General features: G+C 39.8%; 1 protein-coding gene across 3 annotated transcripts in view; it reads left to right on the top strand.

The window, feature by feature from the left end:
* Positions 1-16,988, top strand: part of LOC306992396 (NXPE family member 3-like) — a 34,801-nt gene extending 17,813 nt beyond the window's left edge. Inside the window, exons 2-9 of one of the 3 annotated variants that reach the window (XM_079601223.1) lie at positions 5,110-5,245; positions 5,894-5,958; positions 11,908-12,279; positions 12,540-12,955; positions 13,042-13,112; positions 13,816-14,019; positions 14,538-14,878; positions 15,983-16,988. In XM_079601223.1, the coding sequence (XP_079457349.1) occupies positions 5,215-5,245; positions 5,894-5,958; positions 11,908-12,279; positions 12,540-12,955; positions 13,042-13,112; positions 13,816-14,019; positions 14,538-14,878; positions 15,983-16,180 (1,698 nt within the window). In that variant the 5' untranslated portion in view covers positions 5,110-5,214 and the 3' untranslated portion in view covers positions 16,181-16,988. Of the gene's footprint in view, positions 1-5,109; positions 5,246-5,885; positions 5,959-11,907; positions 12,280-12,539; positions 12,956-13,041; positions 13,113-13,815; positions 14,020-14,537; positions 14,879-15,982 lie in introns of those variants that run through there. The other 2 variants (XM_079601224.1, XM_079601225.1) reach the window with 2 other exon arrangements.
* The last annotated feature ends 783 nt before the right edge of the window (positions 16,989-17,771 follow it).

Here is a 17,771-nt window from a genome sequence, read left to right as displayed (position 1 = left end):
CATCAGTTTCTCGTTCCCTCCAGCAGAGGCTCAGACAGTAGGAGGCTAGCGTCAGCCCAGCAGTTTCTCGTTCTCTCCAGCAGAGGCTCAGACAGTAGAAGGCTAGCGTCAGCCCAGCAGTTTCTCGTTCTCTCCAGCAGGGGCTCGGACAATAGGTGGCTGGTTAGTGTCAGCGCAGCAGTTTCTCGTTCTCTCCAGCAGGGGCTCGGACAATAGGTGGCTGGTTAGTGTCAGCGCAGCAGTTTCTCGTTCTCTCCAGCAGAGGCTCAGACAGTAGGAGGCTAGCGTCAGCACATCAGTTTCTCGTTCCCTCCAGCAGAGGCTCAGACAGTAGGAGGCTAGCGTCTGCGCAGCAGTTTCTCGTTCCCCCCAGCAGAGGCTCGGACAGTAGAAGTCTAGCGTCAGCGCAGCAGTTTCTCGTTCTCTCCAGCAGAGGCTTAGACAGTAGAAGGCTAGCGTCAGAGCAGCAGTTTCTCGTTCCCTCCAGCAGAGGCTCAGAGAGTAGGAGGCTAGCGTCGGCGCAGCAGTTTCTCGTTCCCTCCAAAATGGGCTCGGACAGTAGAAGTCTAGCGTCAGCGCAGCAGTTTCTCGTTCTCTCCAGCAGAGGCTCAGACAGTAGAAGGCTAGCGTCAGAGCAGCAGTTTCTCGTTCTCTCCAGCAGGCGCTCGGACAATAGGTGGCTGGTTAGTGTCAGCGCAGCAGTTTCTCGTTCTCTCCAGCAGGGGCTCAGACAGTAGGAGGCTAGCGTCTGTGCAGCAGTTTCTCGTTCCCTCCAGCAGAGGCTCACGGCGGTGATCCACTTGTCCGTGCGAAACTTCTGTCGTGCTTCACTCCACTAAAATGCTATGGGTGACGTCTAGCAACTTTGACGCGCCCGCAAAGCATTCTGGAAAGGCGACGTTTCATTTGAAAAAATGCTGCGCGTCAAAAAGCTGGCCGATGCCTATCTTTATGCAAATGATTTCCGTTGAACGCGACGCAGCTATCCAATATAAGCAAGCACATGGAGACGGGGGGAAGTCTCTCGCAGGTCCTTTTTTCTAGACAAAACCACGCCCATAGCGGTAAACTAGAGGAACGCCCATCAACGTACAAATGTGGGGAGGCTTCGCGACACCACGCGACATTCGTGTCGGACAAGTGGATCAGTACCGTCAGACAGTAGAAGGCTAGCGTCAGCACAGCAGTTTCACGTTCCCTCCAGCAGAGGCCCAGACAGTAGGAGGCTAGCGTCAGCACAGCAGTTTCTCGTTCCCTCCAGCAGGGGCTCGGACAGTAGGCGACTGGTTATTGTCAGCATAGCAGTTTCTCGTTCGCTCCAGCAGAGGTTCAGATAGTAGAAGTCTAGCGTCGGCACAGCAGTTTCTTGTTCCCTCCAGCAGGGGCTCGGACAGTAGGCGACTGGTTAGTGTCAGCACAGCAGTTTCTCGTTCGCTCCAGCAGAGGCTCAGACAGTAGGAGGCTAGCGTCAGCGCAGCAGTTTCTCGTTCCCTCCAGCAGGGGCTCGGACAGTAGAAGGCTAGCGTCAGCACAGCAGTTTTTCGTTCTCTCCAGCAGGGGCTCGGACAGTAGGCGGCTGGTTAGTGTCAGCACAGCAGTTTCTCATTCTCTCCAGCAGAGGCTCAGACAGTAGGTGGCTAGCGTCAGCGCAGTAGTATATCGTTCTCTCCCGCAGAGGCTCTAAAAAAACTCACCACCTCTTAGTCCGCACGGACAACACGTCCGTGTCATACATCAATCGCCAGGGCGGTCTCGGGTCAGGCTACCTGTACTCCATGGCGAGAGACCTGCTTCTGTGGGCACAAGCCAACTTGAGCTCTCTGAGAGCAGCACATATCCTGGGCATTCAGAATCTGGGTGTGGATATGCTTTCTCGAGACAACACTCCCTTAGGCGAGTGGTCTCTAAACCCTCAGACGGTTCATCTGATTTGGAGTGTTTTCGGCGAGGCCAAAGTCAACCTTTTTGCCTCAAGAAACAACTCTCACTGCGCGGTGTTCTTTTCGAAGAACAGGGAAGCGCTGGCCCATTATTGGCCCAGTTGCCCCCTGTATGCATTTCCCCCCATTTCCATGATCCCCCAGGTCATCAAACGGGTATGAGAGAGCGGATGCCCAGTCCTCCTAGTGGAGAACCAGACCATGGTTCCCAGAACTGGTTAAGATGTTGGACAAAGTCCCATGGCCTGTCCCTCTGAGGAAAGATCTCCTCACACAGGCGAACGGGACGATCTGGCACCCCCGTCCCGACTTATCACTACATGTGTAGCTCATCAATGGGTATTCCGGGACCTCCATGAGAAGGTCCTGAACATACTTTCTGAGGCTAGAGCCCCGTCTACCGTGCCTCTACGCCTTAAAGTGTTCAGTGTTCTCCAGCTGGTGCTCGGATAGACACTTTGAAACAGTCATGCGAGGTATCAGTGATACTCTCCTTTCTACAGGAGATGCTGGACACGGGTCATTCCCCGTTCACGCTCAAAGTATGTGGTAGCCATAGCAGCTCCTCATGCTCCGGTGGCTGGCTCTGGTGGCTGGCACAATCACTGGGAAGGAATTACTTGGTTGTGCGGTTTCTGAAGGGAGCTAGGAGGATGAATCCTTCCAGACCTCCTTCTATACCGCCTTGGGACCTCTCCACGGTCCTTAGGGCCCTGAGGGGTCCGTCATTTGAACCGCTTCAGTTGATTGACCTCAAACCGCTTTCTCTAAAGACTGCTCTCCTGTTGGCACTGACGTGTATCAAGCGAGTGGGAGATTTGCAGGTGCTCTCCAGCCCGGTCTCACCCCAAAACATCATATACTGACGGGTCTTGACCATACGTCAACATACGTCGAAAAGGGTACCCCTATAAAGTCAATATGAGACGCAGACATAAGCGCACCAGCAGCGCCTCCTAGCGGTACCCTAACGCATACCTAAACCCAACCAGACCCGAATCGTCACACATGGACGTTAAAGGGTACCCTTTTCGTCGTATGTTGCCGTATGGTCAAGACCCGTCAGTATGTGACGTTTTGGGGTGAGACTGTGTTATGCTCTCCGTGAGCCGCTCCTGTTTGGAGTTTGGTATAGGTGACTCCAAAGTCACTCTGAAACTTTGTAATTTTCTTACTTTTGACAATTTTATTGTATTTCACAGTTGTTGTTTAATGTATACAATTGTAAATGATCTTGCACCTCCTCCTTTAAAAGCATTTGTAGCTTCACGTAGAGAAAATCTAAGACAAACAAGGGCTTCATCAAGAGGTGATTGTGAAGCACATTTTAGAGTAACTGAGTTTGGTCGATCAACTTTTTCTGTAAGAGCTGTTAAAAACTGGAATAACTTACCAATTGTTATTAGACAATGTCATACATTGACACAGTTCAAGCTGCATTTGAAAATATGGTTAAAAAGGAGTCAGGTCTGTAATCATTAGTTACTCATATCTTGTCAAGGTTTTATAATTATGGGGGATTCATTTTGTAATATTATGTGATTTTATAGGATGCATATTGAGATTTTTTTAGTAGTAAAATTTCTGTATTTATTGTTAAATGATAGACAATGTGTCGTATATTATATTTTGTGGGATATTATATTGTATGTAATACTTACCCTTGATAAGTTGTCTTCTTCCCACTCCCTTTCAGGCAGAATTTGATTGTTATATTTGAATACTATATATTATTTTGTTTTTTTATTGCTTATTGTTTTTTTGATATGATTTTTACCATATTGTCTACCTTTATTTTTATTTAATTTTTTGTGCTATTGCCTGGAATAAACGATTAATAATAAAATAAAATAAAATATGTAATGTAATTTGATATTTTCTGCCCAGGGACTGCGGATGAAATTTAGCCTTGTGGCTAATTCTGGGACAGTTCTTCTTTACTGTCCATTGTCCCTGTCAAATAAAGAGTAAATAAATAAATAAATAAAATAAAACCCAAGCATGGCTATATGCCCAAGGTGCTCTCTCACCGTTTAGAGCACAAGTGATTTCACTGTTGGCTCTTTGACGTGTCAGGGCTCTGAAGGTCTATTTGGAGCACTCTGCGTCCAATAGGCAGTCATAGTGCCATATCACTAGCATACGCCTCTGTGGGCCAGGATTGCCCTATAGGCACTAGAGCCCATTCGTCTAGAGGTATGGCCTCATCATGGGCGTGGTCCTATGGGTTCCCATTCAGGACCTTTGTGCGGCGGCCGGCTGGTCTTCGCCCTCCACTTTTGTGAGGTTTTATAACATGGAGGTTCCTTCCCTGCAGGCGAAGGTCCTTTCTGTATGATTAAGACTCGACTAGTCTGGTCTTATCTGTATGATTAAGTCACTGTTCATAAGCACATTATCTCTTACTATGAACCAGCCTCTGGCTGTTTTTGGTCCCCGTATACACGTATTAGACCCGAGGGTTCTGATCTATTGGTACGTTATTGGGGGTATGAGTTTAGTGACATCACTGTATACATGATTCAGATCCGACGGTGGCCGCTCTTATCAGTATATTATGCATATATACATATATTTGTATTCTGGCTTGTATTCTGCCGCACTATAGTAACATGGCAAGTTTGTCGCTTCAGTCGATTTAAACCTGCTATAATGGCGAATTCGGGCTCATTTTATAGGCTCTGCCACGCCCTGGTGGCGGGCTCTGACGTATGCTGGTGCGTTGTTAGCTGATTGGTGCATACGTTAGAGGCGCCTTCGCCATTGGATGTGCAGTTGCTGCAGCACAGCCAATGAGTGAGCCAGTCTCTCACTGTGCTAGCTGTGCAGCTGCAATGCACTTTACATTTTAACCTTCAATAAATCTGAGGAAATGAGTTTCCCCACTGCATATAGCTACGCAATACTCATTCCCTACTCTCAGGGAACCGAGGTTACGATAGTAAACGAGTAGTTTTCCGCTGCAAGTTTCACCATTATACTGTCACTGTTATGTTCAGTTTGTTTTAGTTTTCCGCTGCAAGTTTCACCATTATACTGTCACTGTTATGTTCAATGTTTGTTTTAGTTTTCATAGACATTCATTTTCATTTCATTAGTCACATGTCTTGATTAGTGCACAGCTGAAACTAATGAGTGTCCATGACAAACAAATGTTTTGCTGGTTCAGGTGTGTTTGGGGTCGGAGCTAAACTCTGCAGGACAGTGGCCCTCCAGAACTGAGTCTGGAGACCCCTGCTGTACAGTATCTTATAGGAAACCATCGGGGGTGACCATGTTCATTCCACCAACAGCTAATTCTACAGGTAAATAGTAGTTTATAGGGAGTTTATTATGAATGAGAATATAAATACGATTTGAATATAAATAAAAAATGTTTAATTTAAATGTAATTCATTGTGTACTTGTAACTTTGTGAGGACCAGTTTGAGTTGTAAACCAGCGGACTGAGGACAAATTGGGTAAAGTGAGGACATTTTGGCAGGTCCTCACTTTTTGAGACCCGTTTATACACTTTAACCGCCAGGGGTCGTTGTATACCAAAAACTGCTGTTGGGAAATTTACCCACATGAATACTGTTTTGATATGGCTAAAAAATTTATTATGTCACTGTCTTCACAAACTAATGTCTAGAGTTATGAAATGGTTATTTTTTAGTCATCAACTAAGTTTTTGTCCTGTTGTTTTATGTTCAAGGCTATTTTAAGCAGGCTACACTAATCACTTTTTCTAAAAGTGAATATTGGCTAAACCAGCCTGCAATGACAATGAGAATAAGAAGGAAAAAAATACATATTTGGGTGGTGTAATATTATAATAAAATTTAAGGCACCTAGTTGTGATGGGTAAGGTATGAGAGTGTATTGTATCAATGAATGTCCTCACAAAGAAAGATGTACAAGAATGTGTGTATAGGTCACATTTGCCAACTTTTCTCATTACAGTGTCTTAGTTCACAGGAGAACACACTGTTGCATTTACTTTTCGCTGTTATGTCTTTGGACGTCCATCTGTATGGTAAGTTCATGTAAAACATATTGAATAATATATATAATTTTAAAAACCATATAATATTTATACCCTTTTATGCAGTGTTTAATTTGTAAATAAATAATTGCCGGATAAATAAAAACAGCAATTGAAAGGCACTGTGACCGACCCTGACCATACAACTTACAGTAAGTTCTCGCGGAACAAACAATGACGTCACTAAATATATGACAGTACAATTTGTTTTGTTTTTTTCTAGAACTTTATTGAACAAAATAAACAACCATAAATATCCTTGTACAAAATATGAAATGTCTTGATCAGACAACAGTCAAGCATCATTACACAAGATAAAGAACATATAAAGAAATAAAATTAAATAAAAATATATCGAAGTAAATAATGAATAAGAAATAATAGACTAGGGGTTCTCAGCAAGTTTAAGATCCTCTATAAGGTACTAGAGGTACTAGTGATAGAACAACTGTAAGAGCATCATTCACAAGTGTGTGCACAGCCCTAACTACAGCCTATAGTGCGGTGGTTCCCAACCCATACTCCAAGGCCTCCCTCCTCTCCACTGCAAGCCAACTTAAAAGTACTTACTTTGGTTTAACTACACACAGTAACTTAAATAAGCAGAGGTCAACCTGCCATACCAAAAAAAAATATATATATTTTTTGAATATTTGAAATAAAAAAATAAAATAGTCAATAAAAGTTTTGTCATTGTTACAAGACTCGAACACTGATTTATTGAGGGCAATTCACAGTTGTAATCCACAGAACAGGTGTAGGGTCAAAACCCAGAGGTGTAAAGTCCAGGTTCAGAAAGTAAAAGTTCTCCTCTGTATTTTGTTCCAATCACCTGGATTAATTAGCACAGTTTTTCAGCCAGGAGATATAACTAATTAGTGAAATCAGCTGGAGTTCATGGGTGGAATAAACATATGGCCTGGACTTTACACCTCTGTCAAAACCACAGGACAAACAATGCAGAACAACAAAGTCCAAGGCTACGTTTACACCAAGCGGCAACCTCCCTGTCTCTCTCTTGAAACCAACACGGAAGTGAATTAAATGGCAGTTCATCGACTGGCCGCTTGAGGCTGGCTGCAGAAGGGAGTCAAATCTGTATCTCCCCCATGTTAAAATGCCCAACTTTACAGCAGAAAAAAACATGTTTACAGCCTGGTTCTCTCTGTGGCTTTGGTCTATACAGCTAATTTTGCCCTTCATAACAACTGTAAGGGGGGTGCATTTTTTTTATAACTCGCCCGTTTAGTTGATTAATATTTAAAGTTCTGCTAAATTAAGGGTGTGTCCACTTTTGAGTGACAGGTGGATTCCGCTGATGTAAATGCTAGCCGGTTAGCAGTCACTTCACCTCAGCAAATTCCAGCTGCTGAACTTGCCATCTCTGCCGTGTTTGTGCTTTTTTTCGGGATTATTTCATATAACGTTAATTTAATATACCCATTACCTCGCCCACGGCTTTGGATTCCGCCGTTGTCGTCGAGTATCGTTCAAGAGAACAACCAGCGCTGTATTCCAGTTGTTTTCCTCGGTGAACATGCTCTGATGGATGTCTGACAATTTCGTTGCTTTTTGGAGTTTTCAGATTTAAAAACGTCTATAGATATAAAGGCTACACTCGTTCTGCGGTGCCATTGCTCTGGAACAGATTATAACATCATGCTTATGTACCGTCAGATGAAATCCTACAGGTGTCTGTGTTTCTCCGTCCATGCAATAAATGCACATCCTTGAATGAGCGCGGATTTCTTGCGCATTTAACGTTACTTGAACTTCATAGGTAATATATCTATGTTTTGACCCATTTGAGAATTGAGATGCGGCCAAAATCAGAATTTAAAATGGACTGAATAATAAAGCTCTCTACGAACTTGACGAGCGATGCCGCGCTGACGGACCATAGACTGTAATAAATGAGTGACTGACATGCACATAATCACGGTCACACACACACACACACACACACACCCTCGGAGTAATATTGTAAAGTTACTGCATAATACATTTTCAACTAGAAGAATAGCTGTACAGAATCACGATACACAGTCTCACTTGTAGCTATGTCTTTTAACTATTATAATATTTCGAAGGGCAAAAACAGGACCTTTTAATTGGCATTCTGATTTTAATCATCAACTGTCAGTGTCACTTTAGCGCGAGGCCCTGTGCAGTCGCAGACTTGGTACTGTGAGTAGCATATAGCATTAGCTCCCAAGCCTGAGCTAACCATGGAGCTAACTCCATAACGTCGCGCTAGGTGGGCGTGGTTTCAGATAGCCAGGCTCCTCAGCTCCGCCTCTTTGCCCATATTCTGTTATCCGGGAGTGACGAGCGGTGGCGCGAGGCCAAGATGGCGACGGCCGGCTCCGCCCACTTTAGGCTTCAAAAATGCTCTTCAGAAACCTACGGGTGACGTCACGGACGCTACGTCCATATTTTTTACAGTCTATGGTTTACACGTGGCCGGTTATTTTCATAAACGGACATTTCACCCCTCTCCGTTTTCAGAAAAGTGATCGTTTACACGAACCCGTGTATCGAGAGCATGCCAAACCTTTAGGTGGCAGTGTAACGAGAAGCTCAAGCCCACGTTAGCCAATCAGAATCCCGAAAATATAGGTCGCACTTTTGACGCAGTGCAAGTTCTGTCGCATACTGTGACGTCGACTGCCTAAAACTCTGTTTTTCTCAGTTTACATGAAAACGTGAAAACGGAGTTTTCCAAAATCTCCACTCTGGCCGGAGTTTTTAGAAAGAATCGTTTTCAGAGGAGAATTCTCCGTTTGCGTGTAAACGAGGGGCACAACCGAAGGAAAATGTCTCCGTTTTTCAAAATAACCATGTACGTGTAAACGGGGCCCAAGACTAGCGATGTGACAATTGATATATAAACGTGTATATATAAACTGAGTTAATCTGGTTCCTTCTTTTTGGCTACTAGATGTTTTGAATGACTGGAAACTTAAAAATTATATATACTGGCCAACAGATATAAACTTGAGTGTAGAATGTGAAAGTTCAGAAGTTCTTACTATCAAACTTTTTATTTGCATTTAATTAATTATTTCAGTTTATTTTTATGATTTAATCCAACCTATCCATGTCAAATCTTCATCATACCTTCTGATGAAGAACACAATGGACAAACTCTATTTCATACTTTATAGATTTTATGCCAATTAAAGAGTTGTAGCCTGCATTACTGTAACATCTTTAATTAACCAACATGGATGATTTAAGATATGTATATTGCGTCATTTGCTACTGTTACACATAGCATTCAAGTGACAGGTTTATCTTGTAGAATAAAAGAGCTTAGGTTTTTTTTATATTAATATTTATATAAAGCTGCAGATTCACCTTATGTTGGCCTTCTCTTTAAATACTACAAAATAGCAATTCCAGTTACTGTCTCAAACACAAGATGTAGTTTTTTTGTGATTGTGTTTCAGGAATATAAATGATTACCTGAATAAGCAGTAATCAGGGAGCAGGAGATGAGGCACAGGTTAGGTGATGATCCTGTCGATTACAACGCAATGTTTAGTCAATGTCAGCGTTATCAGGAGGGTGCTTCTCATTTTTTTAAATTATCCATCCTCATCGGCCTTTACTAAAAGGAAAGAAGGCATGGTTTGAGGCAAGCATTGAGTAATAAATGCAATTGGCTATGTGTAATGTATGACATTATTGCTCACGTTCATGGCTTGCACTTTAAGAAATCTGTTAAATGTTGTTAGAACTTTAATCAGGTCATTCCTAATAAATAATACTAGCAAGACGCATGCATTTTTTTTTCAAGAATGTGGAAAATGGATGGTTTATTGAAACACTTTAATAACTTTTTAAATTAATTTCTCATTAGATACAGTAACAATAAATCAAATGCAAATAACAAGAAAACAAAACAAAGGAACAGAAAAATAATAAGATAGATGCACCATTGTTTGAAACCCAGAGAAGTCATGTACACTGTTAGACATTTCAAATGTTTTTTATGTTACTGTAATTAAGATGTACAGCATTACCGTATTTCAGGTTTACAGTTACTACATGGTACTGTAATTGTGTAATACAGTGCATTACTGTAAAAACTTTAGCATCAATTAAACTGAGAAGTGCACATGCAACCAAAATGGCCGTTTTCCAATCACTGCACATCTTCAAACTACAATCAGTGTTTTTCACCATTTTTCAATAGACTTGCTAAAATCATGAAGGCCCAAACCAATCCCCCAGTGGATTAGAGCAAATTAGGTAAAGCAATCGAAACCATCATGATTTGAGATGCCCCACTAAATAAGAAACACCCACTAGTGTTCTGCCCAGACATTCATACCTGCATGATCTTCTGGTCATCAATCACAAATCACTGTTAGTTCAATGTCACTGTCTCCACCCATGTGTGCTGTTGACTTTTATTAAAATTGCAATGCTGATCAAACATGCTTTAAACATTGAAATATCAATCTCAACCAAAATGATGATTAAGATCAAAACTCAACATTTTATCAATGTCACCATGCTAACTGGGGAAAGACATGACACACACGTTTAAAGGGATAGTTCACCCACTCACCCTCAAGTTGTTTCAAACCTGTATGCGTTTCTTTCTTCTGCTGAACACAAAAGAAGATATTTTGAAGAATGTTGGTGACCAGACAGTTGATGGACCCCATTGACTTCCATAGTAGGAAAAAAAGATACTATGGAAGTCAATGGGGTCCATCAACTGTCTGGTCACCAACATGCTTCAAAATATCTTATTTTGTGTTCATCAGAAGAAAGAAACTCATACAGGTTGAGTAAATGATGACAGAATTTTCATTTTTGGGTGGACTATCCCTTTAAGTAAGGGGATATCAAAAAATATTTTAAACTAGCTTGGAAAAATCTTATTTAAATAATTGAAGCAATCTCAAAGAAAGCTCAGATTATCTTCCAAATATTTGATGCCCCTAACCTTGCAAACTTTGGGTCCAGTATGCACATACTACACCCCAACAACTATACTCAAAATTATACAAATATATTAATAGCACAACACTGCTCTACAAAGGCCAAACACTGTAACTACACCAACACTGGAACTGAGAAAAATGTTTTCAAAGTTTCTGGATTGTAGTATCAATTGGTTTGTCAATCATACCTTTCTGCCACAAAGCAAATCATAAACTTAGATACCTGATTTCACAGGGGCCCTTTGCTATCTGTAAAAAAATGAACTTGAGGAGACTTCTTCTTTTCAAAATACCCAAGACACAATATGGAAAGCTACTCACAATTTTGTAACACAGAGACACACACACCAGGGTATTCAGCTTAACAGAAAAGACCAACCTCAATAGCTCACTGATGAAAGGCAACATCTTTGTTGGCCGCCACTGAGGAAACTGCTTTGCAGTGTTAATGCATTACAAGTAGCATGCATATATTCAGATTGTTTTCTTTTTGATGTAACAAGTAAACTCATTACTTTTAAAACACAAATACTTACATATCAACATTTGGGTTACTTTTTTTTAAGTAATGCATATCACTTTTCAGTTTGTTTAATTTGCTTAAAAATGTTTTTTTAACAATTGAATTAAGTTTATTTAAAAAAAAATCAACTTTCAATAAAAAGAGTTGTACAGGTAGGTACAACCTGTAACATCAATGGATATTTTGGATGACAAAGCTCTAGATTTCAGAATATAATAATATTCTAAATGTGTTTTTAAAAGAAAATAAAGGTGTATGTTATATAAGCTTGTTCTTAAGTGCAAAAAATGTGTTAAACACTCAGCCAGGTGAGAAAAATTAACCTAACACATTTCTTTCCATAAAAAGTAACTAAGTGACATAATTAATGCTTAAAAGTAACTTTTCCCAACACTGTTGGTTTGTGATACAATGCTAACGGTTTAAATATAATTATATTTCCTGGTCATCTTTCAGACTTTATGGAGATTTCTGGAGAGTGGTCATCAGATACGACAATTCCAGCCCCCCATTCCTAGACCTGTTAAAGGAAAACAGATTACAACAAATTCCTCATCTGTGATTTCCATTCATGACATGGGAATCAGTGAAGAGGAGTGGGATAGACTACAGAAAGCTCTGGACTGGCCCGGTCCAGATCAAGAAATCACTCCGCTGAATCAGAGCACAAGCCCAGTCCACTCAACTTTCTCTATTGTGGGACTCAAGGAGAGTTACCAACTGGGAGAAAATATCTCAGTTACCATCACAGCCAGAGACCACAACAAGAACCTGAAAAGATATGGAGGAGATTTTTTCCAAGCAAAGCTATTCAATTCAAAGCTAAAGGTGTGTTTGTTTTATATTATTTTATTATATATATTATATAATATTATATTATATATATATATATTATATATATATATATATATTTTTTTTTTTTTATAATAAAAAATAAGACATTGAGTTTGATTATCTGAGTTTCATTTTCCTGTTAATGGTTGATTTACAACATTTTATAAATTAAAGTTGTATATGCTTTAAAATTCGATTTACCTGCAGACATTAGTTTTCTGCATTACACTTAACTTTCTCTGTTCTTCTTGAAGGCGAGTGTGTACGGGGAGGTTGTGGATCACCGTAATGGGACTTACTCTGTAGCTCTTCTTCTGCCCTGGGAAGGTCAGGCACAAGTGTATGTACGTCTAGAGCACTCCAGTGAGGTTGTGCAGATTCTTAAAAAATACAGGGAGTCCTCATTCCCACGCAGCCACTATGAAGGCCACTTTGAAGGGCCAGGACCCGATAAAACCAGGATCAGTGAAGTAGTACAATGTAATCTTAAGTGGGGTGCAGATGGAAGTTGGAGTAAAGGCAACTGCTGCTGTGAGTATAAGGATGTAAAAACAGGGACGGTGTGGCAGTGTGAGAGACCAAAGAAACTTTCTTGTGACAAACTGGTTCATCACTCAAGAGGTGGTTTGGAAAACCCATTAAATACTTTTGAGAAGAACATTTTCACAAAGTAAGTGGGAAAGGATTCAAAATGAATTACAGAGGAATTGTAAAACTAGAAAAACTGCAGAAGATAATTTTTTTTTCTCTCCTCAGGAAATTAACAAATGTTGCTATTACTGGAGACACACACATCATAAATGTCCTTGCCAACACTACAGGCATCGGTATGTTCATATACAGTGCTATGCATAAGTTTAGACACCCATGCTAAAGTTGCCTAAAAAGAGGAATAAAAAAAATCATCTTTTGGAAATTAATCTTAATGCCTTAGTTAAATAAATGAGGAATAGCTCCACATCATCACATACTAGAGATTGGCATGGTTGTATTTCAGTTAGCATAATAGCTGGTTTGATTTGCATTGAGAGATGATCTTATGGAAAATACCCCATGCTGATCTCTAGGTATGGTGAAGGGTGTGTGATGATGTGCGGCTATTTTAATTCCAAAGGCCAAGGGAACTTTATCAGGATGCATAGTATCCTGGATCCATGAAATGGCCTTTAAAAATAAAGGCCTTTAAAAATAAAAGTCTGCCTGCCTCTACGGGAATTTAACATAGGGGTGTCATGACTTATGCGCCCTGTATTTTAAGGAAGGACATTTATTTATTTATGAGACATTTATTCATTCACAAAGTAAATTGGTGTCCTTAAAGGTTGGATCTTTCCTCATTTTTTTAAAGATCAATTTCCAAAAGATGATTTTTTTATTCCTCTTTTTTGGAAACTTTAGCATGCGTGTCTAAACTTATGCATAGCACTGTATCAGGACCAATATAATCTAAAATCAATTGTAGTTGCAAGAGAATTAAGAATTTGCATAATTACGGCACAGTCTCTTCAGGTAAATGTTTCTTTGCTTTAGACACAATGGAGAGATGCAGATCTGGCATGACGACACCAGTTCCTGCAGGCTTTTATCTGAAAGATGTCTGGAAGTCTTTTGTCTGCAACACCCAACAGTTCAATTCTTCACAAATGGGAAATTGTCTTAAAAACAAGATCGTCTACTTGATGGGAGACTCCACCACAAGGCAGTGGTTTGAGTATTTAGAAAGAAAAGTCCCAGGCAAGTTGTCCATAAATGACAATGGGGTGGGGGATTATTAAAAAAAAATTATTTAAGACTTGATGTCATGAAAGTAATATAACTGAAATATACAAAAAAAAGTATTTGGATACTTCATCAACAAATGTATGAATGTCTTGCCATTACACCAAAATATTAAACCAAGTGACAATTTTTATTTATAAATAAAATTATTATTATTTTCCTCATTGCTACATGTAATTGCAAAAATTCATAAAATCATTTGTTTGCATCTAATGCAATGACATTCAGACATGCAAATGAGTCAGTGCATCTTGAAGGGATAGTTCACCCCATAATGAAAATGCTGTCATCATTTACTCATCAGTAATTTAAGTTGAGTAAATGATGACAGAATTATACATTTTAAGTGTACTATTCCTTAAGTGCCCATATTTCTAGGGAGCTGCTGTGTACAATAAAAATCAGCTTTGCAAAGTTGTTTAAGAAATAAATAAAGCAATGAGTCTAATTTAAGTTTTACTTATCTTATTTAGACCTAAAAAGAATGGACCTCCACACTCCTCGTACCGGTGGACCCCTGATGGCTGTAGAGTTGAAAAATAATATCATTGTTCACTGGAGGCCACACGGTGTTCCTTTGAGATTTACTAAAATGCTCATTACTGACTTGCATTATATCAGCAATGATATTGATGAAATAGCTGGTGGTCCTCATGCAGTCTTTGTCTTTACCATATGTGCCCACTTGGTTTTTCACCCATTAACATTGTACGTGCATGAAGTGGCCAAAATCCGTCAGTCTGTTGTTGCACTGTTGAGTCGTGCACCAGAGACTACCGTCATCATCAAGTCTGGAAACACTGCAGGAGTAAAGGTACAATTGTTCATTTTTCAATCCTACTCCATTTTCAATCCTTTTTCTGTCTTGTATTCGTAATATGGTACATTTGTCCTGCTGTCTTTATATCTAAACTCTAGAAACACAAATATGCATGTGCTGAGGTGACACTTCTTTTTCCAATTCATGCAAAATTCCATCCCTTAAAGGGGCACTTCAGTTATATCATGTCATTTCAAGCCTGTATGATTGTCTTCCATGGTTTTGCAGAATGTCTACTTATTCATTTTTTTACTATGAAACTGAATGGGTACCAGAGTACAAGCAAAGTAGTCTATATGACTCAAGTACTATTTCATGATTCAGAAGGCATATGATAGTTCTGTGAGAGAAACAGAATACTATTTTTGGACATTCTGCTATAAATAGCTTTTTTTGTTCAATAATAGAGACTAGTAAAACTAACTGTTTTTTATCACTCTAAAAAAATGTTGGTTTAACTTAAAAAAGCAAGTTACCTTCAATTTTGAGTTTGTTGTAATTAAAAATGTTAGTTAATACAATGAAGAATAATGGTTTAATAAACAGAAACTCAAAATTGTATGTTGTCTTCACCACATTAGTTATCGAAGTTGATTTGACAAAAGATAAAAAGTTGTGATAACAACTCCCATCCTTCGGATGAGACGTTAAACCGAGGTCCTGACTCTCTGTGGTCATTAAAATCCCAGGTATCCTGGCCAAATTTGTCCAGTGGCCTCTGTCCATCATGGCCTCCTAATCATTCCCATATACTGATTGGCTTCATCACTGTCTCCTCTCCACCAATCAGCTGGTGTGTGGTGGGCGTTCTGGCGCAATATGGCTGCCGTCGCATCATTCAAGTGGATGCTGCACATTGGTGGTGGTTGAGGAGATTCCCCCTATGTAAAGCGCTTTGAGTGCCGAGAAAAGCGCTATATAAATGTAATGAATTATTATTATAACAAATCATGAAAATATATATATTTTTTACAGTGTATTCCTTTTAAGCAACCTACTCAGCACTCTTTCTGGTAGAAAATGCAAACAATGTAGTTTGTCTAAACCAAGTTAATATTAATGCTTATAGTATTGTCTGTTTCTGATCTGTGTTCACAGGATATCTTTCAAAGTGATTGGTATGCAATGCAGCTGAATACAGTGATGCAGGAGATGTTCCGAGATATTGATGGAGTAATCTACTTCGATGTCTGGCAGATGACGTCCTGTCACTATCTACGTGAAAGTGTTCACCCAGGACCTGTTATTATTGCTAATGAAATCGACATGTTGCTCTCATATATCTGTACTGCCTGATACAAGAGAATAACATGTACCTTTATACCAAGGAATGTATGTACCAACAAAAATGAGCATCTGTAAGAAACTTCTGGTATACATATTGTTAAAACTTACCAAGCTTAGCGCCTGTTTAATAATAATAAAGTATAATTAAATTAATTATATTTATTTTTAACCTCAACCTTTGGTTCCAAAAACTGAGGTGACTTTCAGTGTATGTGAATGGCAATAGTGGTACATTCCGTGCTTATTTAATTGTTATTATAATAGTTTGTATTGTGTTAGATGTCAAACCAGAGAATGTCTAATAAGGGGAGAACTGCCACTCTCGCTACACTTCCGGCTTCTGAACTGGTTGCAGTTCCACTTTGGTTCCATATGAGGGCGCTCACAGGACGAGTGCAGAATGGAGGTCTATGGGATACCCCTCAAAATCCACTTTTCTCAAGATATAATATTTTTTCTAGTAATTTGAATGTTGTATTCGAAATGAGATGCAAATAAATTACACATTGCTGGGTGTTAGATTTTTTAGAGTCACTTAGTTGCTTTAAAAAGTATTTTAAAATGTCAATGACGTCGTACACATCGTAAGACTAGAGATACTGCTTTACGGCAATCCTTCAGTCACTTTGGTGCTTTCGCGCTCTGCACTTTCTTTTCTCTCGAGGCATCGACAACACAGTTGACACAGGTAAATACACCTTTTTTTTAAGGTGGCAATACTATACCATATGTATCCTGTATTTCCTAACACAAGAATAACACAAGTACTCAAATTAAATGTAATTTCCGTGTAAATTTCACAGTACATACATAACCATAGACAGATAAAAGTGACGTTGACCAAAAAAAAAGTTGCTGCGTTGACAATAAAAACTTGGGCGAAAAAGTCTGCCTTAACATTCTGATCCCGCTTCGGATGCCACAATGCCATCAAGCGGTATCTCTGGTCGTAATCAGTCCTTCACTGACCAATCAGCGTTCATTAGCAGAATGCTAGCGTGTTATGGGCAACAACAACTCAACCTGTAAGAAATCGAAAGGACATAACTACTCGTTCATTCAACTTTCCACCTATAACCCATGTTGAACTTGCAAAACTTACAATCAAATCTGAGATTTCTCAACGGCAATCGGGTGAAAGAGACAAATTTAGCCGTCTAGCTCCATAGACTCCCATTCAATTTGCACTCATGGGCGATTGCCCCCAGTGGAACTCTGGTGGAACTACAACCAAAATTCAGTACAATAGGACTTAACCCATTTGTGCCCAAATTTTTCTGAATGGTTTCATGCATATAGTCGTGTTAATGGTATCCTATATAAACATATTCTGCATTTATTTTCCGCAGGTTTTAGTTTTTTTTCTTGAAAATCGTATTGTGTGCGTAAAATTAACGTTAACTATAGTTGCCGGTGGGAAAATATGTTGTATGCACTCCCTCAATGTAAAATATGAATAGGAGGAGAACATTTGGCATCATGGAAAATGTGTTAGTGAGGCCAGCAGGGGCCTCTGTTTATCATGGCCTCCTAATCATCCCCATACTGATTGGCTTCATCACTGTCTCCTCTCCACCAGTAAGCTAACTAAAAGACATAT

Source organism: Phoxinus phoxinus, assembly GCF_949152265.1.
Source record: "Phoxinus phoxinus genome assembly, chromosome: 24".
Lineage (NCBI taxonomy): Eukaryota > Metazoa > Chordata > Actinopteri > Cypriniformes > Leuciscidae > Phoxinus > Phoxinus phoxinus.
This window is presented reverse-complemented; position numbering and strand designations above follow the sequence as displayed.